Source organism: Mixophyes fleayi, chromosome 6 (genome assembly GCF_038048845.1).
Source record: "Mixophyes fleayi isolate aMixFle1 chromosome 6, aMixFle1.hap1, whole genome shotgun sequence".
NCBI classification, from domain to species: domain Eukaryota; kingdom Metazoa; phylum Chordata; class Amphibia; order Anura; family Limnodynastidae; genus Mixophyes; species Mixophyes fleayi.
Genome location: NC_134407.1, coordinates 117,804,251 through 117,820,065, shown reverse-complemented (window position 1 = coordinate 117,820,065; position 15,815 = coordinate 117,804,251). Strand labels below are relative to the sequence as shown.

Sequence of the window (15,815 nt, the reverse complement as noted above, 5' to 3'; positions counted from 1 at the left end):
ATGCACACACACACAAGGACAATTTAATCAAGATAATTAACCTATAGTAGGTTTCTTTTAATTTATTTTTGAAAGGGGTGTTAAATAAATTGTATTATTTTCTCAGCAGAAGTAGTAAATTGATACAGAAAATAAAATAAGAGGGATAGAAAGTGGGCACAGCAAGACTCCCAGAATTACAGACTAGAGGGTACAAGGGGGGGAGGGGAGAAGGAGGGGAGGATAATATAGATTTCATACCTGAGATGCAAGTACTATTGTTGGGATTTAGGTATTAACAGGGACCTCATAATATTCCGCCCAGGGGGCCCAAATATTTTAAAATTTATTAGGACATTCCTTAAGGAAAAATCGTTATGCGTTGTAGTCGAAGTATTTGCCATATTTTGTTGATAACTATGTAAGGATTTTGGATCGAGGGAACAATCCAGAGCACCCAGAGGATCTCCATGCAAACACAAGAACAAACTCCACACTATGCAATGCAAGCCACTGTACCTAATATTTCTAATATATTATCCAATATAATTCCCAATGTGATCGCCAGCAAAACCATTTTAGAAAATTGAGACCTGGCAGCCTACAAAGTGCTAGCTCACCCACCTGTGAGGAGGGCTCATGCTGACACTGTTAGATCGAACTGGAGTGATATTTATCTTAGATCAATGTGTGTTTTTGAATGAAAATATGAGAGAATAAAGAGAGCTGGCATAAACAGGGGCTGTAAATATTGAATTATCTATATTGTTACAATAGTTCTTTTGCTTTTTTATATATATATATATACACACACACACACACACACAAGTTAACCTATGCATGATACTCATGCATTCTAGTCAAATCAAGCTACTTAAGGTGTTAAAAAGGTTCTTGTCATGCATTTGGGCCATAGCCCAGGCCTCCTCAGGGCAAGAGCGTTTCTTCCCGACGTAAGCGCCCTTTTTTAACGTGGTTTTGTCCACATGTCACCACCTCATCATTCTTCTCCATCACCTCATCCTTCATTTTCATCGCCATATCTATCCAGATGTCTATCCAGGGATCTCTCTCAGCGGTCCTGAGTATCACACTCCTCTCACTCTGTCAGCCCCGGCAACCACCAACCACTCCCCACTGTCACCCCCGGCAACCACCAACCACTCCCAACTGTCACCCCCGGCAACCACCAACCACTCCCAACTGTCACTTCTCCTTCAAGAAATATATATATATTTTTTTAAATCTTTATAAACACTTTTAACAATTAACAAATTAAATTAACAAATTAAAAACATCTTAGTATACCAAATTTCAGCCCTTTCTGAATTTTTTTTTCTACACACCTACTAAGAATTTAGTAGGTCAGTGTATAACTCCGCCCAGCAGGTGGCGCTGCAGCTTGGTTTTATTTTTTCCACACACACAGACAGACTAACACACGCCACTAGGCATTTATATTATAGATATATTGTGGCAAAAGCCCGCTACTGCAGAAGCACACGCAAACAACTTCTTCCTTTTTATGGTGCTTTATTGTCAGGATGGTAAATGTTTTGACACCGTATACTTGCACAGCAATCATGGAGACCCTAAACACTAGCTATACATAGTCCAGCTCTCTCTCAGGACCAGCCAGCTCACCCAGCGTTGGTCTTCCTGCACAAATGATATAAACAAGCTTTTATACCTGATACTCCTCCCCCAGCCTTAGCTTGATGGACAGATGATACACCCACCTTCTCTTTAAAAGGAAACACCCATCACTGGCTCTGTAATTCAAACAGACACACCCTGTCTGTTTGCTGAGAGGAAGGATTTCAAGTCATGTAAGTTAAACCAAATTTAAACTATTGCATTTCATACATAGGTCTTTACATTCAATCTAGGTGCATTACTGCACAAATGTTTTACTCTACTTTCCTGCTTTCTCTGCATATTGCCAGCTAAATGCCTCCTTTTGTTATATATATATATATATATATATATATATACATACACACACACACGTAGTACACATACATACATACATACATACATACATACATACATACATACATACACATACATACATACATATAGTGTTTATCTATATAGGTTACGGTTTTTATGGGGGTGCATATGTTTATTTTTTATATTATTATCAGTGTCTATTTAATGATCAGTCTTACGGGCAGGATTCTAATTAGAGATGCTCACAGACCCCCATGTTTTGGTTTTGGATCTGGATTACCTTCGTGTTTTGGTTTTGGCAAAACCCCCCTTGCGTGTTTTGGTTTTGGTTTCGTTTTGTTTTGCAATTTGTTAAGAATTCAATTTTTTGTGGCTAAAATAACATAATTTAGGTATTATTTTGTACATACATTATTAATAACCTCACTAACACTAATTTGCAGTCATTTCCATTCAATGTTGACCATCTCACTGGTCACAATATGCTTTTCATACACTTTCAGCCAAATACTGCAGAGATCTGGCTGGATGATAAGAGACAGAGCAATGACTCAAACACACGACAGTTACTACCACATCTCGGAAACATTTTTTCCGACCGCTCCACCTGTTTCTTGGATAAGTGAGGTTATTCTACAGCTAATAAATGTCAACGAGCGCTGCCCCCCCCCCCCCCCCCCCGGGATGTGTGCTTTTATCAGATGCACACCAATCCAGGGTGCCAGACAATGCACTAAAAAGAGCGATCGAAATTCATAGCAAAAAAGGCAGTTTGGTGTCTATCTGTATATTACACCCTACACTTATAGTTAAATATAAAAAAAGAAAAACAGCCTGCAAAGACTGTACGATCAATAGAAATGCCCAAATCAGATTTTCTGTTTGGGTGTATATTATTGGCAAACCTTATTAGTGCAAATTATGAAAAATACAGTTTAATCCCTGCTAGGCCCTCCTTAATTCTATAGCTACACACACCAATCCAGCGTGGCAGGCAACGTTCTAAAAAGAGCTATTCACCTTCATAGCAAAAAAGGCAGGTGGGTGTCTGTCTGTATTTTACACCCTACATTTATAGTTAAATAGAGAAAGAAGCAGCCTGCAAAGACTGTAACATAAATAGAAATGCCCAAAGCAGCATTTCTGTTTGGGTCTAGATTACACCCTACACTTCTAGTGAAATTTACAAAACAGCAGCCTGCAAAGACTGTACGTTAAATAGATATGCCCCAAGTCCCTTTTCACTTTGCGGGTAGATTACACCCTACACTTATAGTGAAAGTTTTAAAAAGATGTTGTCGTCATCTTCAGCATCATCCTCACCCTTATCAGTGGGTACATCATCATCACAGACCATTAATTCATCTCCGCTGGAATCCGCCATTAGAGAAGTGTCAGTACTTGGATGTATTTGCCGGTAAAGGCCTTCATCATGGAAGATGTAGTTCATTTTGATGAACATCATCTTTTCCACATTTTTCGGAAGTAACCTCTTACGTCGATCACTGACAAGGTTCCCGGCTGTGCTGAATACTCTTTCTGAGTACACACTGAAGGGTGGGCAGCTTAGGTATTGCAAAGCAAGTTTGTACATAGGTTTCCAAATGGCTTGTTTTTCTTCCCAGTATGGAAAGGGACTGTCTGACATTTCCATATCAATTAACTCTTGAAAATAATCCTCCACCATCCTTTGCAGGTTAATAGTAGGATTGACGACAAAGATCCTCATGAGCTTGCCTGGGAGAGGGACACCGGGGAGACCCTGACTCCTAAAGAATGGTCAAAGGTGAGAGCTAATATAGCTAAGTCATCTATATCAGTTAGCATAAAGGAAAACCCTTACAAAATTTTTTACAGGTGGTATTTGGTCCCCTCTCGTCTCCACTTTATCTTTCCGACTACTAGTGACAGATGTTGGAGAGGATGCGGTTTGCGGGGTACCCTGTTGCACGTTTGGTGGTGTTGTCCTAAATTACGATCTTATTGGCAACAAATTCAGAATCTCATCAAGGATATTACACTGGTTAAAATGCCCGAGTCCCCCCTATACTCGCTTCTTCCTAGACGGCTCCCGGGCACTAGTCGCTCCACGCAAAAACGTATCAATCATATATTAAATGCTTCTAAATGTTTAATTGCCGCTCTATGGAAAAACGCCTCTCCCCCCTCACTCTCAGCCACTATCAATAAAATGTGGTCAGTTTATAGGATGGAAAGTATCACAGCTCTCCTCAAAGACAAACCAGTGAATTTCAAGAACACTTGGGGCTAGATTTACTAAGCTGCGGGTTTGAAAAAGTGGGGATGTTGCCTATAGCAACCAATCAGATTCTAGCTATCATTTTGTAGAAGGTACTAAATAAATGAAAGCTAGAATGTGATTGGTTGATATAGGCAACATCCCTACTTTTTCAAACCCGCAGCTTAGTAAATCTAGCCCTTGGTCTTCCTGGACGAATTACTATGATGCTGAACCTCCCTTGACAACCGTTTGACAAATCTCCATTGTTTGATAGGTACCCCCGTCAGGCTTATGTAGGATCACTACGCATATAAGTTTTGTAAAATCCCAAATTAAGTTGATCACTATATAGCCACACGGGTTAAGGCCTCCCTTCCCTATAGTCTGATGCATAAAACGATGAGTAAAATATTCTCCTGTTCCCCTCCCCATCCCTAAAGCCTTTCCTTCCTCTTTTGTTTGTCTCCCCCTCTCCCTTTGAAAAATGAAAACAAACAACATTTTTCTTTTCCATGTACAACATACCGGATTTTAGATAATTAATCTAAGTCTTTCTTACTATTCTGTGTAAACTTTATTGAATTTCATATGTATGCAGTATGTTTATACATTCTTTTGGTATGTTTCAAACTCATTGTTTTGTTTTGAAAAAACCCTAATAAAAATTACTTTAAAAAAAAATAAAAAATAGTAGGATTGGATGGAGTCACACATTTTTTGGTAAAATCTTTCAAACCAGCCCAGATGTCAAACTGTTGTTGTGTAATTTAAAGTGCAATTTTTTCCGAGCAGCAGCAGCTGCCTGAGAAACTGAAGGAGGAGATATCGTCAAGCCAAGGCCCAGTTCAGCGGACAACTTGCTGACCAATAGCTCCTTGCAAATGTTCACATCTCGGTCATTTTGAAGAAAAGAATCAATGTAGGTCTTAAACCTAGGATCAAGCATAGTCGCGAAACGTAGTGATCCAAGTTCAAGATTTTAATAACTCTTGGATCATTGCGAAGCGAAGTACTTGATCTACAAGGCCAACATACTTTGCGGAATTGCTTTCTTTCATCTCCTCCTTCAGTTTGTCAAGCTGCTTTTCCAATAGTAAAATTAAGGGAATGACTTGGCTCAAGCTAGCAAAGTCTAAACCTCACTTCACACGTTACAACTTCAAATGGTTTCAGCACCTTGCACAGCACAAAAAGGATTCCCCACTGTGCAAGAGTGAAATACATACCCCCTCCTTTCCCAATGTCATGGCTTGTGCAATACGCTTGTATGGTTTTGCGTTGTTCCTCCATCCTCTGAAGCATGTACAGGGTGGAATTCCACCTTGTTAACACCTCTTGCTTAAGTTGGTGGCAGACCAAGTTACATTGCTCTTGGAGCTGCTGCAATCTCCTACATGCTGTGGCAGAATGCCGAAAATGTCCCGAAATTTTACGGGCAACCGAAAGCATCTCCTACACCTCACGGTTATTTCTCAAAAAGCTCTGCACCACCAAGTTTATTGTTTGAGCATAACAAGGAATGTGATGGAATTCACCCAGCTGTAATGCTCACACAATATTGTTGGTGTTATCAGAAATAACATATCCTGGGGAGAGTCCAAGTGGTATAAGCCATGTATCAATGACATGCCTTAGTTTTTGTAACAAACTATCAGCTGTATGCCTGTTAGTGAAGCTGGTGATACAAAGAGTAGCCTGCCTGTGACAAATGTTACGTAGTGGTGTACATGCTGCTGCTGTTCCTGCTTTTGAAGGCGAATGACCGACCCAGTGGGCTGTCACAGTCATATAGTCTTTGGTTTTCCCACTTCCACTTGTCCGCATATCTGTGGTTAAGTGTACAGTGGGTAGAATGGCATATTTGAGCCCAATTACTACATTTTTACGAACGTTTTGGTACAGTTGCGGAATAGCTTTACATGAAAAATGGTGTTGCAATGGAATTTTGTAACAGGGATACAAAACATCAATTAACTGTGAAAAACCAGCTGCGTATATTGTGGATATTGGACGCAGATCTAACACTAGCATAGTTGCCATAGCGTCTGTGATCCGCTTTGCAACTGGGTGACTGCTGTCATATTTGCTTCCTCTGGCAAAAGATTGTTTCACAGTTAATTGTTGTAAAGTACTAGTGCTCTTCTTTTTGGGCTTCTTATGGGAGGAAGATTCACCCCCAGCAGCAGTGTGACCAACGCTCAAACATTCTTCAGAGGAATCAATTATAGTGCAGGAGTCATCAAGCCTTACCAAGTGGGATGCAGGGCTAACTTCGATCGCTACGGAGGATATTGATGACGGTGTTGTGGGTGTAGATTGCAGCTTTTAGGATGTAGGTGACCAAAGGGTCCTAGCTGATGGAGTGCTTGTTATTTTTTTGCCATAACTTTCAGCTTTTCCCAACACCTTGCCATGAACTCTCGTCAAATAGCGTAACATGGATGAGGTTCCAAGATGGTAAAGGTCCCTCCCTCGACTGACTGTGGCTTGACATACACTACAAATGGTTATACAACTGTTGTCAGGATTTGGGTAGAAATAGTTTCACACATAAGTGGATTTTTTTGGTCTTATGCCCAGGCATGACAATGTGCTTTTTCTTGTCACGTGCCAGAACTGCTGCCACTGGTGCAGGACTTACACAAACAACATCATCCTCATCAACATCCTCATTAGCATCTTCGCCAGCTACATAAATATCCCCCTCATCCTCTTCTAATTCCAAAGTGGCATCCTCAATTGGTGTATCACCGGCTACACTCAGGCTGTTCAGGGACACATCAGCATAAATGCTAAAAGGGCCCTTTTTTATTGGTACACTATCAGAATGGTCCCAATTACACATATCACTCGTGGATGGACTCTCCTCAGGGATTTGTGTCATTTCTGATTCTGAGCATACATTTTCCTCTAATGCCTTACTGTTTTCTTGCAGCTCAGCTTTCACACGTAACAGTAGTTGTGCACCACTTTTGGACTCCAAATTACTTGGTCTTGCTTGGTCATGAGTGACCCTACAAGAAGAAGGCTCAGTAACATTTTTAAATCTCGCACTAATAGAGAAAGGCGAAGGCCTCATTCTTTCTTTGCCACTGCGTGTATAGAATGGCATGTTGGCAAAAAAAAAAATTCTCGGCAGATAACTTTTCATCAGTTACAGCTCTTTTTCTCTTCAACAAAGTAAAAGGTTTTTTTGGTGTGTTTTTTTCCCCTGACTTAAAAACACTATGTACTTTTACATAGGCTTTACCTAATGATGTACAGGGAAGACTACCATCAGGACTGGTGCCAGCAGCTGCTTGCTGATCCTGCTCATATGTGGATTGCTGTGAATCCATTTTAATGAGGCCCAAAACACTTGTAGTGCAGATTCAGAAAGATATAGTGCTGGTATATAATTATTTCAACAACAGAAAATAGCTTTTCTAGAACAGGGGAATATCTGACACCCCAAACACTTGTAGTGCAAATTCAGAAAGAGATTGTGCTGGTATATTACAATTTCTGTAGGCAGAAAATAGTTTCTTTAAGAGGGAATATGACACCCCAAACAGTTTCTAATGTTTGCAAAAATGCCTCCTTTATTCTCCTCTCTTCCTGCTCTAATAACTGCTCTCTTCCTGCTCTAATAACTGCTCTAATCCTGTGACCTAACCCTTCTCTCTCCCTCTCTCAAATGGCGCTGGATGGCTGTGGAGGCGGCTATTTATGCATTTGAAACATTTCGCGAGAACCGAGCTCCGAGATCCGACGACGTCACAATGATGTTTTGCCTCGTTTTGAATTCCGAATCGGCGGGAGAGTACCAAGCCGAGTCGGACACCTGAAGTTCGGGCGGGTTCGGTTCTCGGGGAACCGAGCCCACCCATCTCTAATTCTAATACAAGTGTGTTGCATGTAGGCCACTCCATGTTGATTCTCAATGTACAATTTGTGGCTCAACATGATTTAACCCTTGCATGTGAAGAGCTGGTGGGTATATGCTAGATGCATGCGGTGATGTAAGAGAAAAGCTGATTGTCAGATGGGGGACATTTGGAAGAACAGCTGGTAGGTATAAGGGATGGCATGTGAGAGAAAATCTGTTGAGCATAACGGGTGGCAATGTGAGGGTAAAGCTGGTGGGCATATAGGGTGATATGAGAGAAAAATTTGTGATTTTCAAGAATTGGTCAACCACCACCCAGAACGTATTGAATTTCTTGCTAGGAAGGAGATCGCTAATAATTACAGGAAGAGGTAGTGGTATAAGAGGGCCACAAGGCATCTGGTATGAAGTCTTGTGCTGGGAACAAGTATCACAAGGCGTCACAAATTCTCTCACATCAAAACGAAGGGTAGAGCACCAATAACTTCTGGCGGTAACTTCTGTAGTCTTGAGTATTTCGCCATGACCTGAGAAACGAGAGGAATGGAACCAGTGAAGAAGTCTCTTCCGAGGTTTTGATGGGACAAATGTTTTCCCAGGAGGCAGAGCTACAAGAGGACCTACTGAGGTGGAGAACATTTTGGGGTCAAGAGTGCGATGATTCTCAGACCCTTCATCTGTGGTTTGTTGTCAAAAGCCGAAGAGAGGGTGTCTGCCTTTTTGTTCATGAGGCTAGGCTTAAAGTTGATGTGGAGATCAAAGCTGGAGAAGAATAGTGACCAATGAGCCTAGTGTGGGTTCAGACATTGAGCTGCTTGCAGGTATAATAAGTTTTTGTGGTCAGTGAACATGGTGACAGGGAACCTGGAACACCCTAGGAGGTATCTCCACTGGGTGAGGGCTAATTTCATGGCCAGAAGTTGTCACCGATGGTGGAATTCTTCTCAGCAGACAGGAACGTACATGAAAAGAAACCGCAAGGATGTAGTCTTCCCCGAGGATGGCATTTGAGAGAGTACTGCTCGTACTCTCATGGAAGAGGCACCGACCTCCTGCGAGAAGGGCAAGGTGGTATCCGGTTGTCTGAGAACAGGGGCAGATGAAAAGTCTTTTTGAGGAAATCAAAGGATCCAAGACAGCTGAGCACCAATTCTTCACGTGCAACAGTGATAAAGTAGCCTTGAAGGAATTAACTATATTGGCAAAGCCAAGGAATTGTTGAATTGGCTTGAGACCAACGGGTTTTCAGTGTAGGATGGCATGGACTTTCTCCAAATCCATCTGTAGGCCGGAACCAGAAACCAGGTAACCGAGGAAAGGCATTTGGGTCGAAGGAACACTTTTCCAACTTGCAGAACAGATAATTTTGGTGGAGCCTAGAAAGAACCTCAGAGAATTTAAGACTATGAGAGGCTAGGTCTTTAGAGAAAATTAAAATATCGTCTAAGAAAACCACCACAGGTATAAAGGAGGTCCCAAGAGTTTGGAAGACAGCAGGTGTGTTACAGAGTCTGAAAGGCTTAATGAGGTACCATCTCAGGTGTTGAATGAGATATTCTACTCATGCCAGGTGAGAATCCGGATCAAATTATAGATTCAAGCACCCTTTATGCAATTGAAGTGTTCTGTCACTAGAGAAATAGGATATTGATTTTTAATGGTGATGACATTCAGGCCTCGCTTTTCAATGCAAGGCCATAAGGACCCGTTCTTTTCCTTAACAAGAAAGAAACCAACCCCAACTGTTAATGAAAAGGGCCTGATGAATTCCTGTTGCAAATTTTTCTTAATATATTCACCCACAGTTTAGGTCTCGAGTAGGGACAAAGGATAGACTCAACCATGGAGTGGAGTTTTAACAGGTATAAGCTCGATGGGACAGTCCCATGGGCGATGAGGTGGCAGAATCTCAGACTGTTGCTTATTAAAGACGTCCCCATAAGAAGTGTACTGTGGAGCAAGGGAAGAAGTGATTTATCCATAGAAGTTAGGTAGGGACCAGAGAGACATGACCTTTGTGATACAATGGGATGGACATGCAGTTTCCCAAGCCAAGATTTGTGTGGATGACCAATCCACTTGAGGTGCGTGTTGTTGTGGCCAAAGAAGCCCCAAAATGATAGTGCTGGTGGTTCGAGGCAGGATGAGGAAGGAGATCTGTTCCTGATGTAAGTCTCCAGTTTGAAGGGACAGAGGAGCAGTTCAAAGTCGAATGACACCATTAGATAGGCGACTGTAGTCTATGGCGGTATTGACTACTGGGACCTCCAGTTGGTAGGTAGGAAGGAAGGGCCCATTGGTCTATAGAGGATGCAATGAAATTTCAAGCAGCAGCAGAGTCTAGAGAGGCAGAGGTATTTAACTGACCAGAGGGACAGTGGAGGGTCACCGGAATTGCACAGATATTGGTTTTGTGAAAATAAAGAGAGGATTTAAAGGAAACTATCCTGACCTCCCTGGAACAATTTAGGACTTGGCATTTACGGAACGCTTTAGACAGGAATTAAGGAAGTGACCGGGCTCAGCACAATAGATGCAGAGATTTATTTTTACCCTCCTTTCCAGCTCTTCAGGAGTGAGACGGGAAGGTTCTACTTGTATGGGCTCGTCAAAGGAGATTGAAAGCAAGGTGCCTGTTTAAAGGTAGGTCCCTTCTCAGACATCCTCTCGCGAAATCGAATGTCTACTCTGTTGCACAGGGAGATCAAAGCATAGCGGGAAGTTCCCGAGTACCTAATACGTCCTTGATGCGGGCAGAAAGGCCCTGACAAAAATCTGCTACCAACACCTCGTCATTCCACTGTAATTCAGAGGACAGTGTACGAAAATGGACAACGTACTGGCCTACAGAACGAGAGCCCTGGCAGAACTGTAGGATACTGGAGGCAGCAGTGGAGACTTGACCCCGCTCGAACATTTTACAGAAAGGAGACAAAAGTGGCACTGTTCTGAAGCAGTGGGTCACCCTGATCCCAGAGAGGAGAAGCCTAGGCCAGGGCTGAACCAGAGAGCAGGGAGATGATAAAGGCGGCCTTTGCTCTATCAGTGGTAAAATACTGAGGTAGGAGCACTGGTTTAGGAATCCATGGCACATCTTGCAGTCTCCATCATATTCGGTGGGCGTGGGAAGTCGTAAGTAGAAGGAGTAGCAGGGAGGCCCTGTTACACGGGATTCGGGAACAGCTATTAGAGGGGGATTGGAAAGGGATCCCTGTAAGGTGTCCAGTCGGGTAGCCAGGGTTTGTAGACACTGCAGCAGCTGGAGTTGGGTAGCATCTTGCTGCTCCACCCTACCCATCAAGTGTTGGAGCATATCCTTGGCAGAAGATTATCCAGAAGGATCCATGTTGGACTGATCTTACTATTACATTAGCAGCAAAACCTTTGTGATCTGCGTGGTTCAGTACCACCTGCCAGGGAGATGCAGAATCTAAGTGTGAAGCTATTCACGAGGGACTTCCGCAAGGTGTGGCCTTCGCTGCTTCAGCCCCACAGGTTGCAGTTCTCCAAGCGGGCAACAAGCGAGACTTGTTGGAGATGGTCTAGGTTTAGAACCAATACAGGTATTCAGATGACCAGGTTAATTGGGAAACTGGAAATGCTGGTTTTCCGAATAGAACAGGTGACTGCAGATTCAGGGTGTCTGGATTGCCAGGTTAAGCTGGAACACTGAACACTCTGGTTTTCCAAGTAACTGCAGAGAACCAACTAATTCTCAATTGAACCTGCTGAAGGACAAGAAGATCTGGCAATTTGGGAGAGGCACAGGTGTCTTAAATATCTGAGAGGTGAGTGGGAGGAACAACTAATTAGCTTATGGCCAGGTAACAGAGGCGATAAAAGATGGGTCTGCGCATATCCAAGATGCCGCCCAACACTGGACAGATACAGCGCCTCGATCCCGGGAGAAGCGGTGGTGACCCACAGGCGATTGTGCCGGACCCCAGTAGGCAGGCCTGTGGGTCCTGTACGTGTATGTGTGATAAAAAGACATTAACTGGAAATGGAGGGTACAGGCTTTAGAGAAAATCTGAGGAAAAATTACTTTCAAAACAATATGTGGGTAGGTGGAATAGGCATCCAACAGAGGCAGTATAGCCTAATATAATGTAAACATTTAAACATGCTTGCTTATTAGGGATTAAGAAAAATAGGCTTGCTACACTTACACAATGTCCTCTAAAATCAGAGCCCAGGAACCAGTCACCAGTTTTTCCTGGGCCTCTGCCATTTAGCGCACAGCCCCATATGAAAGCAAACCAGCCATACTGACCCCACACCCTTTTAAATGACTTTACATTGGTGTTCCATTTTGTGTCCACTGCCTGTATACTTAATGCATGTCCTCATGTTACAGTTATCTCACAAATGGAGCACGGCCACAAACAACTCTTTGTGCACTTGGTGGCAGGGCCGGATTTACCACTAGGCAACCTAGGTACCTGCCTAGGGCCTAGCGGCTCTCGGGGGGCCCAGCTGGGGGGGGGCAAGATAAAAGTTTAAAAAAAGAAAAAAATTGCGGCCCCCTCCCCCGACTCGCGGAGAGGTGGGGTGCCGCGAGTCAAGGGAGGGGGGAGAGGGTGCCGCAAGATGGGGAGGGGCTAGTGTGGTGGGCGGTCTCCTCCCTCCCTCAACTGTGTGGCCTGCTCTATGTCATTTGGGACGTGCACCACATGACAGGTGCTGTCCCATGTGTGAAGGGGATGAAGACTGCACAGCTCCTAGATGGAAAAAGGTAAGTTGGGGGAGGGGTAGGTTAGTATATTAATAGTGTGTGTGTGTATTATGTGTGTGTGAGAGGCCACTGTCTGTGTGTATTATGTGTGTGTGAGGGGCCACTGTCTGTGTGTATTATGTGTGTGTGAGGGGCCACTGTCTGTGTGTATTATGTGTGTGTGAGGGGCCACTGTCTGTGTGTATTATGTGTGTGTGAGGGGCCACTGTCTGTGTGTATTATGTGTGTGTGAGGGACCACTGTCTGTGTGTATTATGTGTGTGTGAGGGACCACTGTCTGTGTGTATTATGTGTGTGTGAGGGGCCACTGTCTGTGTGTATTATGTGTGTGTGAGGGGCCACTGTGTGTGTGTAATATGTGTGTGTGAGGGGCCACTGTGTGTGTGTATTGTGTGTGTGTGTGTGTGAGGAGCCACTGTGTATATAGTGTGTGTGTGTGTGTGGCCAGTGTATTTATATTATGTGTGTGTGAGGGGCTGTTTGTGGGAGGGAAATAGGTTTATTTTTTAAATGGTAACACTATTAATTTAATGTTTTGGTTGGAGGGAGGCCTACTTATAAAATGTGGGTGCTATATTGATTTAACACTGGGACTGGTTGGAGTTCACTAAATTTCATGTACCCATTTTTTTTTCCCAAATAGGGTCTCCAACATTCCAGGATCCAGACAACCAGCAACTGATCTAAAGACACAGCAGCCACAAGTGATGAAAGTGACGAGAACAGGTAGGAGAGAGCAGCACAGTCTGCCAACTATCCTGAATCTGATGGGATTTATATTATGAGGAGGTCTGACTTGTTTAAATGTTGCACTATGGGATTCATGCAGAAGACTGACATATAAACATGATTATTACATTCCAGTACTTTTTCATGTTTCTGTAGGTAGAGGGCTGCAGTCAGTAACTGTAGTGATGGACAGTCTATGACAGTGTTGGCTAACCTGTGACACTCCAGGTGTTGTGAAACTACAAGTCCCAGCATGCCCTTCCAGTAATAAGCTGCTATATGTTGGCAAAGCATGCTGGGACATGTAGTTTCACAACACCTGGAGTGTCACAGGTTAGCCAACACTGGTCTATGACGTGGTAGTGATAGGAGAATGCTGTGTTTTCATTACTGGGCTTGCTAACCCTGAACTGCAGTTTCTTGACATGTTAATTATGATTAATATCTAAGTTTAGTTAAAGATAAAGTACAATTTGTGTGAATTGAAAGGTAAGCTGTGGTGGAAGTGGGGTGTATATGGTAGTATGCCATACCGCTACTTCTCATACTGCCTTCATTGTAAAATAATAAAATTTCATTCACTTGTTTACATTGCCATTACATTATTCATACCGCCACTTCTAAATTTCCACTTCGACCACTGAGCTTAATATTCATCGTATGGAGTATATGATTAGTATAATTCAAAATTCTGCTAGATCCTTTGACAAAATATTGGGTCCATGGTCATTATTCTTTAACTGCTGGGACCACAGTGTGATGTAGTGTAATGATAAAGGAGGGCACAGTGTGATGAAAGGGACAGTATTGAGGGGCCACAGTGTGATGCAGGAGGAGCAGCGTGATGTGCGGCGGCACATAGTTTACCCTTCTACTTAACTATAGGGGTATATGCTATGCTAAAAAAATATAGTGCTATGAATTGTTCCAAGGAGGGGGTGGGGGCAAACCAATATCTTGCCTAGGCCCCATGAGGTCTAAATCCGGCTCTGCTTGGTGCAAACCAAGAACAGGTTCTCTAAAAGTATGAAAAAAAAATGTTCAAAGACTGACCCCGAGTATTCGTAATTTATCCCCCTTAAGTTTTTGTTTATTGACGCAATGACTGATAAATGGTGCAGCCTTTTAATATTTTTTAATGCACTTACTTTAAAACAAAACACACCTAAAATATCATTACATTAAAAATAGTGATGACCACTGTAATATAAAGAGCACTACCCAACAAAAATTCGGAGGCAATAACAGATCAGTGCACTACACTAGACTGAACATGACAAAAAAGTTTAAATATATTCTTGGAATTTAGTAAATATATTAGGCTGTTCATTCTGTACAGGGAACTTGAACGAGCACTATAGCTTTATTACAAAGTTCAAGAGTAACTTTACGGTTTGGGGATTAAAAGTTATAAAGTTGTTCAACTTCTATAAACTCGGACTATACTAAAGTGAAAAAAAGCACATAGTTGTTTGTTAATATTTTGACGAATAAATGTACAGAAACCCTGTGTGCGAAGTAATCTGCTTTGCTAATATATGCGAAAGGGGTGAAGTTGTGTTCGTTCAACGCCCTCTCCTGGTGTGAAGTGGATGTGCAGTAACAAATGCCATACACGTCCAGGACTTGTCTCGCTTTCAAAAGCGTAAATTCTTCAATTATTTTCTGACTCACCGATTTCATCCCCATGTCCCATTCGAGCCAGAGCATACAGCAGCTCCGGAGACAGCACAGACGGTATACCCTTCAGAACAACCATGTCTCATTAATAATGATTGCCCACACCCGGAACATTCACTGCCGGTTCCAGCATGCCTTGCGCAGGTCTGTTGACACGTTCATGGTTAGCTGAATGAATATGTGGTACAATGTGGATACAACCATTATTACATGTTGAACAGGGAATAGGAGCGGTATACTGTATGGTACAGAGAGACTAATGGGCGAGGATGTAGTTCATATAAACAAATACGTCTTGTTGCTCCACTGCCCTTTCCAGCTTTGAATATTTGTACCAAGGTTTTTAAATCCCTAGTAATCTTTCCATTTTGAATATTTGACAATTTCCTCTTTATGTGTTCCTTAAACTGGTAGCAAGTCTTAGTATTCATATTCCACGTGTTTTGTAACATTTATTGAATGATCATATCATTATGGTAATGTCATATTTAGGGTCTACTGTTTTTACTTGCCTACACAACATTGCCCAAGCTGTCAGTGTTAGACAGGAGTATACAGGGCCCAATGTAGAATAATTTTATATAGCACATATCATTTATAACAAATATACATTTATTTACTATTCTTTA

At 42.5% G+C, this 15,815-nt stretch overlaps 1 protein-coding gene across 1 annotated transcript in view; it reads right to left on the bottom strand.

The window, feature by feature from the left end:
• Positions 1-15,324, bottom strand: part of FUOM (fucose mutarotase) — a 60,888-nt gene extending 45,564 nt beyond the window's left edge. Inside the window, exon 1 of the mRNA XM_075217185.1 lies at positions 15,181-15,324. Within this exon, the coding sequence (XP_075073286.1) occupies positions 15,181-15,265 (85 nt within the window). The 5' untranslated portion in view covers positions 15,266-15,324. The remainder of the gene's footprint in view (positions 1-15,180) is intronic.
• Positions 15,325-15,815: the final 491 nt, after the last annotated feature.